General features: G+C 42.8%; 1 protein-coding gene across 5 annotated transcripts in view; it reads right to left on the reverse strand.

Moving 5' to 3' along the window:
* Positions 1-22,270, reverse strand: part of LOC129820230 (CUB and sushi domain-containing protein 3-like) — an 805,004-nt gene that overhangs the window by 168,627 nt on the left and 614,107 nt on the right. For all 5 annotated transcript variants that reach the window (XM_055877256.1, XM_055877257.1, XM_055877255.1 and 2 more), the window contains 7 exons: positions 19,674-19,778; positions 19,421-19,539; positions 17,088-17,157; positions 12,706-12,822; positions 11,506-11,715; positions 10,926-11,114; positions 7,684-7,861 (listed from right to left, as the gene is read on the reverse strand). In XM_055877256.1, the coding sequence (XP_055733231.1) occupies positions 7,684-7,861; positions 10,926-11,114; positions 11,506-11,715; positions 12,706-12,822; positions 17,088-17,157; positions 19,421-19,539; positions 19,674-19,778 (988 nt within the window). The remainder of the gene's footprint in view (positions 1-7,683; positions 7,862-10,925; positions 11,115-11,505; positions 11,716-12,705; positions 12,823-17,087; positions 17,158-19,420; positions 19,540-19,673; positions 19,779-22,270) is intronic.

Consider the following 22,270-nt stretch of genomic DNA (forward strand, 5'->3'; position numbering starts at 1 on the left):
TCTCCATCCCCCTCCACAACAGGGGTGTCAGCGTGCTGGGGAAGACAATTACTCAGAAAGCCGCTCTCTTTAAAACATCAAGATGCCTTTGACTGGATCTATGGGGATACATGGAGAACTTGCCTTTTGGCGACTGCATTACTGTATTACATTTCCTCAAAAAATCTTTACCGTTCACAGGGAGAGATTAAAAGTCTGAGTAGGTTTATCATACTCTATGCATTTAAATGGACTAACTGTGAGTGTTATATCACTGTTGGTCAGTTTGTTTAATGAAGGGACGGAGTAGGGATGGAGTGATGGAGGGAACCAGACGGAGAGAGAGAGTGAAAGGGGGTGAACAGTTCAAATCTCTCTCAAACCAACCAGAAGACAAAGTTCTGTTTTATCAATAGTGAGAAATGCAGTAGCTATGGTAACCACAGAAAGGATGTATCCAATTAAGAAAGAACAGTTTGGAAGAGAGGTTTGAGAGCACTGGGGAACGTGAAATTCAAAAACAAAGTTGGCTTTTTTCCACAAATGTATAATTACTTTTACGTTTTAAAACAACAACACAATATGGAAAACTTTTACCATACCGAAGGTTTCTGCCAAAACAGGTTTTAGTAATAATTCTACTAATTAAGCATCCACCACATAAAGTCAAGGGTTAGCTCTACTATCTCCTCATGGGTATTGCAACAAAAGTCTCATTTCATTGAAACTAACTAAAAAGTAATTATTATGTACAACATGACACAATTTACATCAATTTATTACAATAAACCCCTTAGTGGCTGTGTAAGAAATGAGTGGGAAGGAGAATAATAGCCTAGTTTTCTACCCGGCCTTCCAACCAATGTGAATGAAATGAGGAACTACTATAGGTGAACAGAGGAGCTACTATAGGTGAACAGAGGAGCTACTATAGGTGAACAGAGGAACTACTATAGGTGAACAGAGGAACTACTATAGGTGAACAGAGGAGCTACTATAGGTGAACAGAGGAACTACTATAGGTGAACAGAGGAGCTACTATAGGTGAACAGAGGAGCTACTATAGGTGAACAGAGGAACTACTATAGGTGAACAGAGGACCTACTATAGGTGAACAGAGGAACTACTATAGGTGAACAGAGGAACTACTATAGGTGAACAGAGGAACTACTATAGGTGAACAGAGGAGCTACTATAGGTGAACAGAGGAACTACTATAGGTGATCAGAGGAACTACTATAGGTGAACAGAGGAGCTACTATAGGTGAACAGAGGAGCTACTATAGGTGAACAGAGGAACTACTATAGGTGAACAGAGGAGCTACTATAGGTGATCAGAGGAACTACTATAGGTGAACAGAGGAACTACTATAGGTGAACAGAGGAGCTACTATAGGTGAACAGAGGAGCTACTATAGGTGAACAGAGGAGCTACTATAGGTGAACAGAGGAACTACTATAGGTGAACAGAGGAACTACTATAGGTGAACAGAGGAACTACTATAGGTGAACAGAGGAGCTACTATAGGTGAACAGACGAGCTACTATAGGTGAACAGAGAAACTACTATAGGTCAACAGAGGAACTACTATAGGTGAACAGAGGAACTACTATAGGTGAACAGAGGAACTACTATAGGTGAACAGAGGAACTACTATAGGTGAACAGAGGAACTACTATAGGTGAACAGAGGAACTACTATAGGTGAACAGAGGAGCTACTATAGGTGAACAGAGGAACTACTATAGGTGAACAGAGGAACTACTATAGGTGAACAGAGGAGCTACTATAGGTGAACAGAGGACCTACTATAGGTGAACAGAGGACCTACTATAGGTGAACAGAGGACCTACTATAGGTGAACAGAGGAACTACTATAGGTGAACAGAGGAACTACTATAGGTGAACAGAGGAACTACTATAGGTGAACAGAGGAACTACTATAGGTGAACAGAGGAGCTACTATAGGTGAACAGAGGAACTACTATAGGTGAACAGAGGAACTACTATAGGTGAACAGAGGAGCTACTATAGGTGAACAGAGGAACTACTATAGGTGATCAGAGGAACTACTATAGGTGAACAGAGGAGCTACTATAGGTGAACAGAGGAGCTACTATAGTTGAACAGAGGAGCTACTATAGTTGAACAGAGGAGCTACTATAGGTGAACAGAGGAGCTACTATAGGTGAACAGAGGAACTACTATAGGTGAACAGAGGAGCTACTATAGGTGATCAGAGGAACTACTATAGGTGAACAGAGGAACTACTATAGGTGAACAGAGGAACTACTATAGGTGAACAGAGGAGCTACTATAGGTGAACAGAGGAGCTACTATAGGTGAACAGAGGAGCTACTATAGGTGAACAGAGGAACTACTATAGGTGAACAGAGGAACTACTATAGGTGAACAGAGGAGCTACTATAGGTGAACAGAGGAGCTACTATAGGTGAACAGACGAGCTACTATAGGTGAACAGAGAAACTACTATAGGTCAACAGAGGAACTACTATAGGTGAACAGAGGAACTACTATAGGTGAACAGAGGAACTACTATAGGTGAACAGAGGAACTACTATAGGTGAACAGAGAAACTACTATAGGTCAACAGAGGAACTACTATAGGTGAACAGAGGAACTACTATAGGTGAACAGAGGAGCTACTATAGTTGAACAGAGGAGCTACTATAGTTGAACAGAGGAGCTACTATAGGTGAACAGAGGAACTACTATAGGTGAACAGAGGAGCTACTATAGGTGAACAGAGGAACTACTATAGGTGATCAGAGGAACTACTATAGGTGAACAGAGGAACTACTATAGGTGAACAGAGGAACTACTATAGGTGAACAGAGGAACTACTATAGGTGAACAGAGGAACTACTATAGGTGAACAGAGGAACTACTATAGGTGAATAGAGGACCTACTATAGGTGAATAGAGGAACTACTATAGGTGAACAGAGGAGCTACTATAGGTGAACAGAGGAGCTACTATAGGTGAACAGAGGAACTACTATAGGTGAACAGAGGAACTACTATAGGTGAACAGAGGAGCTACTATAGGTGATCAGAGGAACTACTATAGGTGAACAGAGGAACTACTATAGGTGAACAGAGGAACTACTATAGGTGAACAGAGGAACTACTATAGGTGATCAGAGGAGCTACTATAGGTGAACAGAGGAGCTACTATAGGTGAACAGAGGAGCTACTATAGGTGAACAGAGGAGCTACTATAGTTGAACAGAGGAGCTACTATAGGTGAACAGAGGAACTACTATAGGTGAACAGAGGAGCTACTATAGGTGATCAGAGGAACTACTATAGGTGAACAGAGGAACTACTATAGGTGAACAGAGGAGCTACTATAGGTGAACAGAGGAGCTACTATAGGTGAACAGAGGAGCTACTATAGGTGAACAGAGGAGCTACTATAGGTGAACAGAGGAACTACTATAGGTGAACAGAGGAACTACTATAGGTGAACAGACAAGCTACTATAGGTGAACAGAGAAACTACTATAGGTCAACAGAGGAACTACTATAGGTGAACAGAGGAACTACTATAGGTGAACAGAGGAACTACTATAGGTGAACAGAGGAGCTACTATAGGTGAACAGAGGAACTACTATAGGTGATCAGAGGAACTACTATAGGTGAACAGAGGAGCTACTATAGGTGAACAGAGGAGCTACTATAGGTGAACAGAGGAGCTACTATAGTTGAACAGAGGAGCTACTATAGGTGAACAGAGGAGCTACTATAGGTGAACAGAGGAACTACTATAGGTGAACAGAGGAGCTACTATAGGTGAACAGACGAGCTACTATAGGTGAACAGAGAAACTACTATAGGTCAACAGAGGAACTACTATAGGTGAACAGAGGAACTACTATAGGTGAACAGAGGAACTACTATAGGTGAACAGAGGAACTACTATAGGTGAACAGAGGAACTACTATAGGTGAACAGAGGAACTACTATAGGTGAACAGAGGAGCTACTATAGGTGAACAGAGGAACTACTATAGGTGAACAGAGGAACTACTATAGGTGAACAGAGGAGCTACTATAGGTGAACAGAGGAACTACTATAGGTGAACAGAGGAACTACTATAGGTGAACAGAGGAGCTACTATAGGTGAACAGAGGAACTACTATAGGTGATCAGAGGAACTACTATAGGTGAACAGAGGAGCTACTATAGGTGAACAGAGGAGCTACTATAGTTGAACAGAGGAGCTACTATAGTTGAACAGAGGAGCTACTATAGGTGAACAGAGGAGCTACTATAGGTGAACAGAGGAACTACTATAGGTGAACAGAGGAGCTACTATAGGTGATCAGAGGAACTACTATAGGTGAACAGAGGAACTACTATAGGTGAACAGAGGAGCTACTATAGGTGAACAGAGGAGCTACTATAGGTGAACAGAGGAACTACTATAGGTGAACAGAGGAACTACTATAGGTGAACAGAGGAGCTACTATAGGTGAACAGAGGAGCTACTATAGGTGAACAGACGAGCTACTATAGGTGAACAGAGGAACTACTATAGGTGAACAGAGGACCTACTATAGGTGAATAGAGGAACTACTATAGGTGAACAGAGGAGCTACTATAGTTGAACAGAGGAGCTACTATAGGTGAACAGAGGAGCTACTATAGGTGAACAGAGGAACTACTATAGGTGAACAGAGGAGCTACTATAGGTGATCAGAGGAACTACTATAGGTGAACAGAGGAACTACTATAGGTGAACAGAGGAACTACTATAGGTGAACAGAGGAGCTACTATAGGTGAACAGAGGAACTACTATAGGTGAACAGAGGACCTACTATAGGTGAATAGAGGAACTACTATAGGTGAACAGAGGAGCTACTATAGGTGAACAGAGGAGCTACTATAGGTGAACAGAGGAACTACTATAGGTGAACAGAGGAACTACTATAGGTGAACAGAGGAGCTACTATAGGTGATCAGAGGAACTACTATAGGTGAACAGAGGAACTACTATAGGTGAACAGAGGAACTACTATAGGTGATCAGAGGAACTACTATAGGTGATCAGAGGAACTACTATAGGTGAACAGAGGAGCTACTATAGGTGATCAGAGGAACTACTATAGGTGAACAGAGGAACTACTATAGGTGAACAGAGGAGCTACTATAGGTGAACAGAGGAGCTACTATAGGTGAACAGAGGAGCTACTATAGGTGAACAGAGGAGCTACTATAGGTGAACAGAGGAACTACTATAGGTGAACAGAGGAACTACTATAGGTGAACAGAGGAACTACTATAGGTGAACAGAGAAACTACTATAGGTCAACAGAGGAACTACTATAGGTGAACAGAGGAACTACTATAGGTGAACAGAGGAACTACTATAGGTGAACAGAGGAACTACTATAGGTGAACAGAGGAGCTACTATAGGTGAACAGAGGAACTACTATAGGTGATCAGAGGAACTACTATAGGTGAACAGAGGAGCTACTATAGGTGAACAGAGGAGCTACTATAGGTGAACAGAGGAGCTACTATAGTTGAACAGAGGAGCTACTATAGGTGAACAGAGGAGCTACTATAGGTGAACAGAGGAGCTACTATAGGTGAACAGAGGAGCTACTATAGGTGAACAGAGGAACTACTATAGGTGAACAGAGGAGCTACTATAGGTGAACAGAGGAACTACTATAGGTGAACAGAGGAGCTACTATAGGTGAACAGACGAGCTACTATAGGTGAACAGAGGAACTACTATAGGTGAACAGAGGAACTACTATAGGTGAACAGAGGAACTACTATAGGTGAACAGAGGAACTACTATAGGTGAACAGAGGAGCTACTATAGGTGAACAGAGGAGCTACTATAGGTGAACAGACGAGCTACTATAGGTCAACAGAGGACCTACTATAGGTGAACAGAGGAACTACTATAGGTGAACAGAGGAACTACTATAGGTGAACAGAGGAACTACTATAGGTGAACAGAGGAACTACTATAGGTGAACAGAGGAACTACTATAGGTGAACAGAGGAACTACTATAGGTGAACAGAGGAACTACTATAGGTGAACAGAGGAGCTACTATAGGTGAACAGAGGAACTACTATAGGTGAACAGAGGAACTACTATAGGTGAACAGAGGAACTACTATAGGTGAACAGAGGAACTACTATAGGTGAACAGAGGAGCTACTATAGGTGAACAGAGGAACTACTATAGGTGATCAGAGGAACTACTATAGGTGAACAGAGGAGCTACTATAGGTGAACAGAGGAGCTACTATAGGTGAACAGAGGAGCTTCTATAGGTGAACAGAGGAGCTACTATAGGTGAACAGAGGAGCTACTATAGGTGAACAGAGGAACTACTATAGGTGAACAGAGGAGCTACTATAGGTGATCAGAGGAACTACTATAGGTGAACAGAGGAACTACTATAGGTGAACAGAGGAGCTACTATAGGTGAACAGACGAGCTACTATAGGTGAACAGAGGAACTACTATAGGTGAACAGAGGAACTACTATAGGTGAACAGAGGAACTACTATAGGTGAACAGAGGAGCTACTATAGGTGATCAGAGGAGCTACTATAGGTGATCAGAGGAACTACTATAGGTGAACAGAGGAACTACTATAGGTGAACAGAGGAGCTACTATAGGTGATCAGAGGAACTACTATAGGTGAACAGAGGAGCTACTTTGGTGAACAGAGGAACTACTATAGGTGAACAGAGGAGCTACTATAGGTGAACAGAGGAGCTACTATAGGTGAACAGAGGAACTACTATAGGTGAACAGAGGAACTACTATAGGTGAACAGAGGAACTACTATAGGTGAACAGAGGAACTACTATAGGTGAACAGAGGAACTACTATAGGTGAACAGAGGAACTACTATAGGTGAACAGAGGAAGTGTGAGTAAGCTCTTCATGAACCCTTTTCTCCATCCGGCTGCTGTTGACACCGGATTTGGAAATGGATATGAAAAAAAAATCTTCGCTCGAACTTGATTGGTCAAACTCCCCCAGTTCTCCTGCATCAATTAACATAATTTGTATCCTGTTGGGTGGCTGCAGTTCCGTGTTGTGGCACTCTAATTTTGCCCACTCAGAGGGCTGTAAGAAAACTGAAAATCCGTCACCATATGGGGTAAAAGGCAGGAATTCAGTTGGTGAGGGATTAATATTGCACCATTCCTGCTAGTAGAGAAATACATATCTAACTGTGTAAAAGGGATAAATAGCAAGATTTTTGTTAGTTACTGTATTAAAGCACTATTGAGCGGTTTAGAGAGATGTATGTAGAGCATACTTATGGAAATAAGGTATTTCTGTTTATTATATTGAATAAATGTGCAAATAATGTCTAAAAACCTGTTTTCGCTTCGTCAATTTTAGAATAAGGCTGTCTGAATAGTCAAGGGGTCTGAATACTTTCCGAATGCACTGTAGGATCCTTACCACACCGTGATGTAGTCACAGATGGGTTCTGTACTGACCATGGTGAAGGTGATGTGTATATATATTATAGTGTAACTCTATAGCTGTTCATTAAGAGGACAATAGGATCTTACCACACCGTGATGTAGTCACAGATGGGTTCTGTACTGACCATGGTGAAGGTGATGTGTATATATATTATAGTGTAACTCTATAGCTGTTCATTAAGAGGACAATAGGATCTTACCACACCGTGATGTAGTCATAGATGGGTTCTGTGCTGAGCACGGTGAAGTTGATGTAGATCCCGTTGCCAGGGGGAACCCTCACACTCCACACACAGTCCTGGAAGTTGGGGTACTCCTCGGGGTGGCCGGGGGAGTAGATGGTCCCATTCATGGAGGTGATGTTACCACCACACAGAGCTACAGAAGAGATGTGGTCAGGTTAGGTGATGTTACCACCACACAAAGGAGAGGGTTAGGTGATGTTACCACCACACAGAGCTACAGAAGAGATGTGGTCAGGTTAGGTGATGTTACCACAACACAGATCTACAGAGGAGATGTGGTCAGGTTAGGTGATGTTACCACCACACAGAGCTACAGAGGAGATGTGGTCAGGTTAGGTGATGTTACCACCACACAGAGCTACAGAGATGTGGTCAGGTTAGGTGATGTTACCATCACACAGAGCTACAGAGATGTGGTCAGGTTAGGTGATGTTACCACCACACAGAGCTACAGAGGAGATGTGGTCAGGTTAGGTGATGTTACCACCACACAGAGCTACAGAGATGTGGTCAGGTTAGGTGATGTTACCATCACACAGAGCTACAGAGATGTGGTCAGGTTAGGTGATGTTACCATCACACAGAGCTACAGAGATGTGGTCAGGTTAGGTGATGTTACCATCACACAGAGCTACAGAGATGTGGTCAGGTTAGGTGATGTTACCACCACACAGAGCTACAGAGGAGATGTGGTCAGGTTAGGTGATGTTACCATCACACAGAGCTACAGAGATGTGGTCAGGTTAGGTGATGTTACCATCACACAGAGCTACAGAGATGTGGTCAGGTTAGGTGATGTTACCACAAACACAGAGGAGAGGGCTAGGTGATGTTACCACCACACAGAGGAGAGGGCTAGGTGATGTTACCACAAACACAGAGGAGAGGGCTAGGTGACGTTACCACAAACACAGAGGAGAGGGCTAGGTGACGTTACCACAAACACAGAGGAGAGGGCTAGGTGACGTTACCACAAACACAGAGGAGAGGGCTAGGTGACGTTACCACAAACACAGAGGAGAGGGCTAGGTGACGTTACCACAAACACAGAGGAGAGGGCTAGGTGACGTTACCACAAACACAGAGGAGAGGGCTAGGTGATGTTACCACAAACACAGAGGAGAGGGCTAGGTGATGTTACCACCACACAGAGGAGAGGGCTAGGTGATGTTACCACAAACACAGAGGAGAGGGCTAGGTGATGTTACCACAAACACAGAGGAGAGGGCTAGGTGATGTTACCACCACACAGAGGAGAGGGCTAGGTGATGTTACCACAAACACAGAGGAGAGGGCTAGGTGACGTTACCACAAACACAGAGGAGAGGGCTAGGTGACGTTACCACAAACACAGAGGAGAGGGCTAGGTGACGTTACCACAAACACAGAGGAGAGGGCTAGGTGACGTTACCACAAACACAGAGGAGAGGGCTAGGTGATGTTACCACAACACAGAGGAGAGGGCTAGGTGATGTTACCACCACACAGAGGAGAGGGCTAGGTGATGTTACCACCACACAGAGGAGAGGGCTAGGTGATGTTACCACAAACACAGAGGAGAGGGCTAGGTGATGTTACCACAAACACAGAGGAGAGGGCTAGGTGATGTTACCACAAACACAGAGGAGAGGGCTAGGTGATGTTACCACAAACACAGAGGAGAGGGCTAGGTGACGTTACCACAAACACAGAGGAGAGGGCTAGGTGACGTTACCACAAACACAGAGGAGAGGGCTAGGTGATGTTACCACAAACACAGAGGAGAGGGCTAGGTGACGTTACCACAAACACAGAGGAGAGGGCTAGGTGATGTTACCACAAACACAGAGGAGAGGGCTAGGTGATGTTACCACAAACACAGAGGAGAGGGCTAGATGACATTACCACAAACACAGAGGAGAGGGCTAGGTGATGTTACCACAAACACAGAGGAGAGGGCTAGGTGACGTTACCACAAACACAGAGGAGAGGGCTAGGTGATGTTACCACAAACACAGAGGAGAGGGCTAGGTGACGTTACCACAAACACAGAGGAGAGGGCTAGGTGACGTTACCACAAACACAGAGGAGAGGGCTAGGTGACGTTACCACAAACACAGAGGAGAGGGCTAGGTGATGTTACCACAAACACAGAGGAGAGGGCTAGGTGACGTTACCACAAACACAGAGGAGAGGGCTAGGTGATGTTACCACAAACACAGAGGAGAGGGTTAGGTGATGTTACCACAAACACAGAGGAGAGGGCTAGGTGATGTTACCACCACACAGAGGAGAGGGCTAGGTGATGTTACCACCACACAGAGGAGAGGGCTAGGTGACGTTACCACAAACACAGAGGAGAGGGCTAGGTGACGTTACCACCACACAGAGGAGAGGGCTAGGTGACGTTACCACAAACACAGAGGAGAGGGCTAGGTGACGTTACCACAAACACAGAGGAGAGGGCTAGGTGATGTTACCACAAACACAGAGGAGAGGGCTAGGTGACGTTACCACAAACACAGAGGAGAGGGTTAGGTGATGTTACCACAAACACAGAGGAGAGGGCTAGGTGATGTTACCACAAACACAGAGGAGAGGGCTAGGTGACGTTACCACAAACACAGAGGAGAGGGCTAGGTGACTTTACCACCACACAGAGGAGAGGGCTAGGTGATGTTACCACCACACAGAGGAGAGGGCTAGGTGACGTTACCACAAACACAGAGGAGAGGGCTAGGTGATGTTACCACAAACACAGAGGAGAGGGCTAGGTGACGTTACCATAAACACAGAGGAGAGGGCTAGGTGATGTTACCACAAACACAGAGGAGAGGGCTAGGTGACGTTACCACAAACACAGAGGAGAGGGCTAGGTGATGTTACCATAAACACAGAGGAGAGGGCTAGGTGATGTTACCACCACACAGAGGAGAGGGCTAGGTGACGTTACCACAAACACAGAGGAGAGGGAAGACGGTCAGGTTAGAGGTCTTTCTGCACTGAATGAGCAACAAGGCACAGCAGTAAAAGTCATGATAATGGCCACGTCTTAGTAATATGTTATAATACTTCAGCAGTCTAATAGTGATAGCAGTGGATGCCATTGGAGTAGTAGGAGAGGATGTTAAGGTCCATGAAACGCCCACTGCTGCCCTCTAGGTGCAACATCAATACGCTACCATACAGATCATATCTATTCCTCTGTCCATAGTTACCTTCACAGCGTGGGACCGGGTGGTTCCAGTTGCGGCTGATTCCATGCAGACAGGTGAGAGAGGCATCTCCGATTAGGGAGTAGCCAGGCAGACACTCGAAGGACACAGTGAGGCCCACACTGAAGTCACTGCCGATCACGATGCCATTACGAAAAGGACGAGGGTCGGGACAACTCTGTAGCTGATAGGCTGAAAATCAGGAAGTAACCGATCATTTAAATATATATTGACTGAAAATACATAAGAAAATCACACAAACATGAAAATTAATATATAAAACTGTTTTATGTAGACATCATATCTAGGATGCTGAAAGAGATTACCCAGACTAACATTATGACAAATAAAATTACATTTAATTGAGTTGAGTGAAATCACAAGTCCTTTCTGAGTTCTCCTCTCCCACACATTTTACTGACTAACTCTGTAGTCTACACTGTCGGCATAGGTTCCAATCCGGCCTGCGGTCCTATGACACAACCTCTATCTTTCCCAGTGTCATCCTCTTTCTATCTATCTATCTGTTCAATAAAAAATCAATAAAAAAAATGTTTAAAAAAAAAACGAACTCTATCCTCACCCTGGTAAGTCATCTGGAAACCCGGCTTGTTCTGGGAGTAGTCGCTGTGGAAGAAGAGGCTGGTCTGGTGGGTGGTGCTGAACAGGGACTTGGGGACATGTGGTCCACTGAACCTGTCAATCACCGTGCCCGTCTCCAGAGTTCCACTCCGAATCTCCAGGTAGTCATGGATGGCCTCCGTGGAGAAGTTGAGGAACTGCAGGTGGATTCCTGAAAAACAACAACAGGTAGATTAAAAACACACTGGTTATTCCATGAGTTTCTGTTATAAAGAATAGACCATGATCTTTCTCATCTACCCATTACTTCAGAAGGTGGGTTAATCCCAGAACCAACTGAAGTAGAACACTGTACCTCTACCACAACAAACATCACAAGAGATTACAGGTTAGTTGACTGAGAGCAGATGCTCATTGGTACATTAGAAGAGTTGCAAAGGAGAGGAGCAACTAGATGTCATATTATATTCAAGCTACCGTAAAGGAGAATGATACACCGGTAATGAGGTTAATAATAATAATAATAATAATGATATATGCCAGTTAGCAGACGTTTTTATCTAAAGTGACTTACAGTCATGTGTTTCCATGCCTGTGCTATGTAGACCTAAAAATCAAACATCATTACCCCTACATTTGGACCCTAGTGCACTAGCGTCAAAGGGTTCTTCAGCTGTCCCCACAGGAGAACCCTTTGAAGAACCCTTTTTGGTTCCAGGTAGAACCCTTTTGAGTTCCATGTAGAACCCTTTCCACAGAAGGAACCAAAAAGGGTTCTGGACCTATGGGGACAGCAAAGAATCCTTTTGGAATCCTTTTTTCTAAGAGTGTATTCTATGTATTTAGCCTACTGCTTGTAAACCATGATGCTGTTCTCAGTTGACTGGAAGACTGGTTAAGCATTTACATCACTGTTGGTGTTCCCTGTTTCCATGTCTCTGCTCTTTATGCCTATAAATCAAGCATAATTCCCTCTACAGCTCCTAACATACATGAGTCTGACACTTCACTGCTATATCTAGGGCCACTTCCCCACGAGCTGTGTTTGAAACAAGACATACACTTCCTCATACGACGATGTGCGACTGTGGCTTGTCCACGGCGGCAGCCAGGTGATGTACAAAAGCCAATAGGTAGTTTGACAGTGTGTGTGTGTGCGTGTGTGTGCTTAGCCACAATGACTGTCAGTGTGTTCCCGTACCGAAGCCGATGGGTAGTATGACAGTCCAGGTGCAGTCTAATCCACTGGGGTAGTTTCCAGGGAATCCAGGGCTCAGAATGACACCGCTGACATCAGTCATGGACACACCACACTGGGCTGTGGAGACAATCCCACTCACACAGGTTAAAGAATGAATCATAAAATAACATACAAATAGAATTACATTTTTTAGACTAGAGTAGAGTATAATAAAATAACTACTGTATTAGTCCATCAGAGACAAACATGTTATTATGTGTATCTATAGCTGCAGCCTTATAAAAGCAGAAAGGTTTGTCTTGATTTACACCCCTAGACAGTATGAATGGGTATCGCCGCCACCAGCTGTGCTAGATTAGTATTGACATCCCTTCCTTTCCAACTGTGTATTGTAGGATCAGTGGTTCAGATCAACTCACTCCTGTACAGATACACTTAGTACCTTTTTTTCGATCTAGAACCTAAACGAGTTTCAAATGGGTTCTTTGGCTGTCCCCACAGGAGAACCCTTTGAAGAACCCTTTTTGGTTCCAGGTAGAACCCTTTTGAGTGGCATGTAGAACCCTTTCCACAGAATGTTCTACATAGAACCCAAAAGAGTTCTACCTGGAACAAAAAAGGGTTCTCCTATGGGGACAGTCGTAGAACCCCTTTGAACCCCCATTTTTCTAAGAGTGTACTAGCATAGCCTCCTTCTCTCTCAGCAGGTCAGCCAGTGTGAAGTAAGTCTTAAACTGCAATATGTTTAAAAATACATCTATGATACAGATTGCCAGGAAAGAGCAGCCTCTTCTGAATGTGACAGACACACCTATGATTAAAATGTATGAATACTCTATCTACCCCATGTCTCGTTGTGTCACTTGTGTTAAATAGGCTCCCTATCATTGAGTCAGAAGGAGAGGTATCGGTATCCTCAGTTTTGATCCTGGATAAAGAGTAGCCTAAAGAAATGGTAACAGAGCTCTTGTTAAAGCTGCAATACGTAACGTTTTGGGTGACCTGACCAAATTCACATAGTTATAGATCTGTCAGTCCCATTGAACGCAAGTCTAAGAAGTGGTAGATTTGTTCTATTTGCACTATTTCTACGCTTCCCTTTCTTCAGCTTAGTTTTTGCGTCTTTTAATTTCGGTTTTGTACACCAGCATCAAACAGCGGTTTATATTGTACAGCAATTCTTTATTCTAGGGTTTGCTTGTTGTGCCACATAAACTTAAATTAGGAGCACAAATAGAATTTTAGCAACCAGGAAATGGTGGCGCGATATCTGCATATTTCCCCTTTAAGTGAAAATAATAGCCTTTTGTGTGTCCGAAAAAAAGGTAATTATGTTAGAAGTGAGAATAAAATTAAGATTAAAAGATTACGGGCAAGATTAAACAACGTCAAAAACTGTTTAAACCCATCCAACCTGAAAGGTTATATCCGACTGTAAGTAAAGAGTTGAGCCGACTGTAAATAAAGAGTTGAGTCGACTGTAAGTAAAGAGTTGAGTCGACTGTAAGTAAAGAGTTGAGTCGACTGTAAGTAAAGAGTTGAGTCGACTGTAAGTAAAGAGTTGAGTCGACTGTAAGTAAAGAGTTGAGTCGACTGTAAATAAAGAGTTGAGTCGACTGTAAATAAAGAGTTGAGTCGACTGTAAATAAAGAGTTGAGTCGACTGTAAGTGAAGAGTTGAGCCGACTGTAAATAAAGAGTTGAGTCGACTCTGAATAAAGAGTTGGGCTAACTGTGAAGAAAATAAAAGTTGAGCTGACTGCGAATAAAGAGTCTGGCTGATTGTAAATAAAGGGTTGAGCGGACAGAACAAATGTGAAAGCAAGAGATAAACAATGTGGCCTCGATCAGTCTACGGTTGAACTTTAGAGTTCCTAACACTGAGGCCCAGGGTCCCAAGAGGAACCTTCAAGCCTTCCAACATCTGTGGCAGTGGGGGAGGCAAAGTGGGAGGTTAGGGGGGTAAACTTCTGGCACATCAGAAAACAGTCTCAATATTAGGAAAGTGAAATAGGTTCTTAAAGGGTAAAGACAGGCAAGAGACTAACAAGGAATGTGTGTGTCTCTTATGCAGACCAAGGCCCAAGGCACCCCCCTGGCATCATCAGGCTCATTATTTTGATTAAAATGTTACTGTTTATGAACAAATCTATTAGATCCATCATCTGTCTCAGTGAGTTAATGTACATGGACAGAATATATATATATATATACAGTTGTAGTCGGAAGTTTACATACATCGTATCCAAATAAACATTTTCACAATTCCTGACATTAAATCCTCTTAAGAATTCCCTGTCTAAGGTCAGTTAGGATCACCACTTTATTTTAAGAATGTGAAATGTCAGAATAATAGTAGAGAAATGATTTATTTCAGCTTTTATTTCTTTCATCACATCCCAAGTGGGTCAGAAGTTTACATACACTCAATTAGTATTTGGTAGCATTGCCTTAAAATTGTTTAACTTGGCTCAAACGTTTTGGGTAGCCTTCCACAAGCTTCCCACAATAAGTTGGGTGAATTGTGGCACATTCCTTCTGACAGAGCTGGTGTAACTCAGTTAGGTTGTAGGGCTCCTTGCTCGCACATGCTTTTTCAGTTCTGCCCACAAATTTTCTATAGGATTGAGGTCAGGGCTTTGTGATGGCCACTCCAATACCTTGACTTTGTTGTCCTTAAGCCATTTTGCCAGAAGTATGGAAGTATGCTTGGAGTCATTGTCCATTTGGAAGACCCATTTGCGACCAAGCTTTAACTTCCTGACTGATGTCTTGAGATGTTTCTTCAATATATCCACATACTTTTCCTTCCTCATGATGCCATCTATTTTGTGAAATGCACCAGTCCCTCCTGCAGCAAAGCACCCCCACAACATGATGCTGCCACCCCCATGCTTCACGGTTGGGATGGTGTTCTTTGGCTTGCAAGCTTCCCCCCTTTTTCCTCCAAACATAACGATGGTCATTATGGCTAAACAGTTCTATTTTTGTTTCGTCAGACCAGAGGACATTTCTCCAAATGTTGCAAACCGTAGTCTGTCTTTTTTATGCCGGTTTTGGAGCAGTGGCTTCTTCCTTGCTGAGCGTCCTTTCAGGTTATGTTGATATAGGAATCGTTTCACTGCGGATACAGATACTTTTGTACCTGTTTCCTCCAGCATCTACACAAGGTCCTTTGCTGTTCTTCTGGGATTTACTTGCACTTTTCGCACCAAAGTACGTCCATTTCTAGGAGACAGAATGCATCTCATTCCTGAGCGGTAAGACGGCTGCATGGTCCCATGGTGTTTATACTTGCATACTATTGTTTGTACAGATGAACGTGGTACCTTCAGGCATTTGGAAATTGCTCCCAAGGATGAACCAGACTTGTGGAGGTCTACAATTTTTGTGGAGGTCTACAATTTTTTTCTTTTTTTTTTTCTTTTGATTTTCCCATGATGTCAAGCAAAGAGGCACTGAGTTTGAAGGTAGGCCTTGAAATACATCCACAGGTACACCTCCAATGGACTCAAATGATGTCAATATACCTATCAGAAGCTTCTAAAGCCATGACATAATTTTCAGGAATTTTCCAATCTGTTTAAAGGCACAGTCAACTTAGTGTATGTAAACTTCTGACCCACTGGAATTGTGAATTACAAGTGAAATAATCTGTCTGTAAACAATTGTTGTAAAAATTACTTGTGTCATGCACAAAGTAGATGTCCTAACTGACTTACCAAAACTATAGTTATTAACAAGAAATTTGTGGAGTGGTTGAAAAATTAGTTTCACAACTCCAACCAAAATGTACGTAAACTTCCGACTTCGGAAGTTTACATACACCTTAACCCCCCCAAAAAAATTAAAATTCCGGACATTTAATCCTAGTAAAAATTCCCTGTCTTAGGTTAGTTAGGATCCATTTGCGACCAAGCTTTAACTTCCTGACTGATGATGCCATCTATTTTGTGAACTATAGTTTGTTTAACAAGAAATTTGTGGAGTGGTTGAAAAACAAGTTTTAAAGATTCCAACCTAAGTGTATGTAAACTTCCGACTTCAACTGTATATATGTAAAAGTTTTCTTAAATACTTTTTTTCAATATTTTTTAGATGTGGGCCCTGGCAGTTCATTTGGGGACATTTTTCATAAAAAAATGTCTGTAAGCAGGTGGACTGTCAAATATCAACTTTGGTTGTTCAGGATATACAGCTGACCTGAGATGAAACAGTTGTCCCCGAGACAGCCAACTCTGAAAATGTTGAAGTTGTACTTTTTATGCTGGGTATCGAGCCTCTATGACAGTCACACATTCACATTACAGAGTAACTGAACTCACTGCAATTCTCTATGAGAGGTTTACACATAGTGATGTCACAGCAACGTTATCAACATACCAAGACAGAGTGGGACTGGGTAGTTCCATCTCCGCACTGGTCCTGGCATACAGGTTATATGGGCATTACCCTGGTGAAGACAAATAGGTATTAATTAACAAGCAGTATGTTTTTATGTTGCATATTCCCTACTAATCGATGCTTTGGAACATTAGAACACTGAACAACATTTAAAATGGCTACTAAGATGAACAGACAGAGATACCAGATCAAATGAACAGAGATAGATATAGATATGGAGAAAAATATAGATATAGATAGAGATTTGGAGAAAAATACAGCGATATATATAGATAGAGATATGGATAAAATATAGAGATATAGATAGAGGATGGATAAAATATAGAGATATAGATAGAGGTATGGATATAATATAGAGATATAGATAGATAGAGGTGTGTATAAAATATAGAGACATAGATAGATAGAGGTATGGCGGTAAACAAACTTGATATAGAGATGCATTTATTTATTTCATATAACCTTTATCTAAACAGGGAGTCACATCGAGATAATCATCTACTTTACAAGAGCCCTGTATACATTACAATACAATCGGCTTCAAAAAACACACACATATATGTTAATAAAACAATAGAATTCAGCACACAATAACAAAATAAACATTTAATAAAAGCAACCACATTCAACTACATAAAGGTCCTTAATCAATCATGGAAACTGCCTGAGTGGCACCAGCACATGTAACTGCAGGGAACTCTGCAGATTGTTCCACACTAGAGGCAACAACAACAACAACGGAGACTTTCCCAAATATGTGGAGACTGAAGGGATCTCTAGTGTTATCCATTCATGAGAATGGGTTTTAATTAATGAAGTTAAAGATGGAGAGAATGATCTCTTTCCTGCAGAGAGAATGATCTCTTACCTGCAAAGAGAATTATATCTTACCTGCAGAGAGAAAGATCTCTTACCTGCAGAGAGAAAGATCTCTTACCTGCAGAGAGAATGATCTCTTACCTGCAGATAGAATGATCTCTTAACCTGCAGAGAGAAAGATAGCTTACCTACAGAGAGAATGATATCTTACCTGCAGAGAAAATGATCTCTTACCTGCAGAGAGAATGATCTCTTACCTGTAGAGAGAATGATCTCTTACCTGCAGAGAGAATGATCTCTTACCTGCAGAGAGAATGATCTCTTACCTGCAGAGAGAATGATCTCTTACCTGCAGAGAGTATGATCTCTTACCTGCAGAGAGAATGATATCTTACCTGCAGAGAGAATGATCTCTTACCTGCAGAGAGAATGATCTCTTACCTGTAGAGAGAATGATCTCTTACCTGCAGAGATAATGACCTCTTACCTGCAGAGAGAATGATCTCTTACCTGCAGAGAGAAAGATATCTTACCTGCAGAGAGAATGATCTCATACCTGCAGAGAGAATGATCTCTTACCTGCAGAGATAATGATCTCTTACCTGCAGAGAGAATGATCTCTTACCTGCAGAGAGCATGATCTCTTACCTGTAGAGAGCATGATCTCTTACCTGCAGAGAAAATGATCTCTTACCTGCAGAGAGAATGATCTCTTACCTGCAGAGAGTATGATCTCTTACCTGCAGAGAGTATGTACTCTTACCTGCATAGATAATGATTTCTTACCTGCAGAGAGAATGATGCAGAGAGAATGATCTCATACCTGCAGAGAGAATGATCTCATATCTGCAGAGACAATTATATCTTACCTGCAGAGAGAATGATCTCCTACCTGCAGACAGAAAGATCTCTTACCTGAAGAGAGAATGATGCAGAGAGAAGGATCTCTTACCTGCAGAGAGTATGATGCAGAGAGAATGATATCTTACCTACAGAGAGTATGATGCAGAGAGAATGATCTCTTACATGCAGAGAGAATGATCTCTTACCTGCAGAGAGAATGATGCAGAGAGAATGATCTATTACATACAGAGTGTATGATGCAGAGATAATGATATCTTACCTGCAGAGAGAATGATGTAGAGTATGATATCTTACCTGCAGAGAGAATGATCTCTTACCTGCAGAGAGAATGATCTCTTACCTGCAGCGAGTATGATATCTTACCTGCAGAGAGAATGATGCAGAGAGTATGATCTCTTACCTGCAAAGAGAATGATATCTTACATGCAGAGAGAATGATCTCTTACATGCAGAGAGAATGATCTCTTACCTGCAACAAAAATATCTCTTACCTGCAAAGAGAATGATCTCTTACCTGCAGAGAGAATGATCTCTTACCTGCAGAGAGAATGATCTCTTACCTGCAGAGAGCATGATCTCTTACCTGCAGAGAGCATGATCTCTTACCTGCAGAGAGAATGATCTCTTACCTGCAGAGAGTAGCCTTGTTCACACTGGAACAGCACCACGTCTCCAACCATGAAGCGCTCTCCAACCCTGATGCCATAGTTGGGGGTCTGTGGCTCTGGACAGGACTCCAGACCTATGGCTGTGGAGAATGGGAAAGAGAATTTAAACACGTCAGTTGTTGTCACAATGTTGCAGACAAACACACGCACACGCACACACACACACGCACACACGCACACACACACATTATAAAGAAATCTAATGACAGATCACCTGTGTACTCCAGATGGAAGCCAGCAGCAGACACACTGATGTCTGAACTGAAACTCAGGTACAGGTTGTTGGATGTGCTGTTGAGCAACTGAGGGATGGTGGTGCCTTGGAAGGCAGAGAGAGAGAGAGAGAGAGAGAGAGAACATAAGACGAGATCAATTATCCTGTTGCCTTTCCATAAATAGACATTTTCCCACAAAGAGAAATCATTATGGGAAATCAATCAATTAGTGGTTGAAGGGCACACAGTATGAACAGGTGGTTGATTTGTGAATCATCCTTTTGCTTGTCTTTCATACCCTTCAGACAATACCCTCCATGGTAATGTGCTGGACATGAAACGCCAAAAATGCTAATATCAGGCATATTGAGTTCCATTAGTTTTGGATTGACGACAGTGGCCAGGTAAACAAAACCAAAGCATGGATTGCTGTCTCTTATCTTGTCCATAGACAAGTGGAATTGCCTTGGGGGTACGAACAAAGGATCCAATTCAGGAAAGTGGAAATGCTGGTGAGTAATAGCCGCTCTAATATCCCAAAGTTATTTCCGGTTGTCTGAAATAATGCAAAGAACGTTCTGCGCTAATAAGGTGAGAAATAACACCAAAGAATATAAAAATATTGTAAAGTTGTTTAGGAGCCATGAATAGGGTGACAATGTTTATCTGCACCATCTTGAAAAGTATATATGGTGTCCCCATCCATACAGCCAGCTGGGTTCTCAGTACACCGCGCAGACAGGAATAAAAACCACTCCGGGAAAAAGAAAGTGTATATTTCATGATAAACTACTCATGATTGTGGTAATGCAAGGGAACTCAAGTCCTTTTGTTTACCCAACCTAGAATACCTCACAATCAAATGCCGACCGCATTACCTCCCGAGATAATTATTTTCGGGCATCGTCACAGCCTTGTATATTCCCCCTCAAGCCGATAACATGACGGCACTCAAGGAACTACACTGGACTTTGTGTTGGAAACCGCATATCCTGAGGCTGCATTTATTGTAGCTGGGGACTTCAATAAAGCAAATCTGAGGAAAACGCTACCAAAGTTTTATCAAAACATCGCCAGCGCCACTCGTGCTTCAACAACTCTCTGCCATTGCTCCTTTCCTTTCCCAGGATGGCTACAAAGCCCTCCCCTGCCTTCCTTTTGGCAAATCAGATCATGCATCCATCCTGCTCCTCCCCTTCCCATAGGCAGACACTCAAACAGGAAGTACCTGTGGTAACAGTTCAACACTGGTCTGACCTATCCGAATCCATGCTTCAAGATTGTTTGATCATGAGGACTGGGATATGTTCCGGGTTGCCTCTGAGAATAACAGTGATGTATACACTGACACGTGACTGAGTTCACCAGGAAGTATTTAGGGGATGTTGTTCAACACCTATGTAAGAATCCTGTTCATTGACTACAGCTCCGCCTTCAACACCATAGTACCCTCCAAGCTCATCATTAAGCTCGGGGCCCTGGGTCTGAACCCCGCCCTGCGCATCTGGGTCCTGGACTTCCTGGCGGGCGCCCCCCAGGTGGTGAAGGTAGGCAACAACACCGCTACTACACTGATCCTCAACACAGGTGTGTGTACTTAGCCCCCTCCTGTGCTCCCTGTTCACCCATGACTGCGTGGCCACTGAGATCTGCAACTCATTAATGAAGTTTGCAGACGTCACAACAGCGGTAGATTATGAGACAGCCTACAGGGAGGAGGTGAGGGCCCTGGCGAAGTGGTGCATGGGCACACTGCCTGCCTTTCAGGACATCTACAACACCCGGTGTCACAGGAAGGCCAAGAAGATCATCAAGGATCTCAGCCTCCCAAGCCATGGCCTGTTCACCCCACTACCAACCAGAAGGCGTGGTCAGTACAGGTGCATCAAAGCTTAGACAAAGACACTGAAAAACTGCTTCTATATCAAGGCCATCAGACTGTTAAAAAGTCACCACTAGCCGGCCCCCGCCCAGTACCCTGCCCTGAACTTTAGTCACTGTCACTAGACGGCTACCACCTGGTCGCTCTACGATTCACCTTGGAGGCTACTGCCCTGTGTACAGTGCCTTGCAAAAGTATTCATCCCCGTTGAATTTTCCTTATTTTGTTGCATTACAACCTGTAATTTAAATTGATTTTTATTTGGATTTCATGTAATGGACATACACAAAATAATCCAAATTGGTGAAGTGAAATGAAAAAAAATTACTTGTTTAAAAATTCTAAAAAATAAATAACAGAAAAGTGGGGTGCGTGCATATGTATTCAACCCCTTTACTATGAAGTGCCTAAATAAGATCTGGTGCAAACAATTACCTTCAGAAGTCACATAATTAGTTAAATAAAGTGCACCTGTGTGCAATCTAAGTGTCACATGATCTGTCACATGATCCTAGTATATATACACCTGTTCTGAAAAGCCCCAGAGTCTGCAACACCACTAAGCAAGCGGCACCATGAAGACCAAGGAGCTTTCCAAACAGGTCAAGGACACATTTGTGGAGAAGTACAGATTCTAAAAAAATATCAGAAACTTTGAACATCCCACAGAGCACCATTAAATCCATTTTTGAAAAATTTAAAGAATATGGCACC

Source organism: Salvelinus fontinalis, chromosome 22 (genome assembly GCF_029448725.1).
Source record: "Salvelinus fontinalis isolate EN_2023a chromosome 22, ASM2944872v1, whole genome shotgun sequence".
Taxonomy (NCBI): domain Eukaryota; kingdom Metazoa; phylum Chordata; class Actinopteri; order Salmoniformes; family Salmonidae; genus Salvelinus; species Salvelinus fontinalis.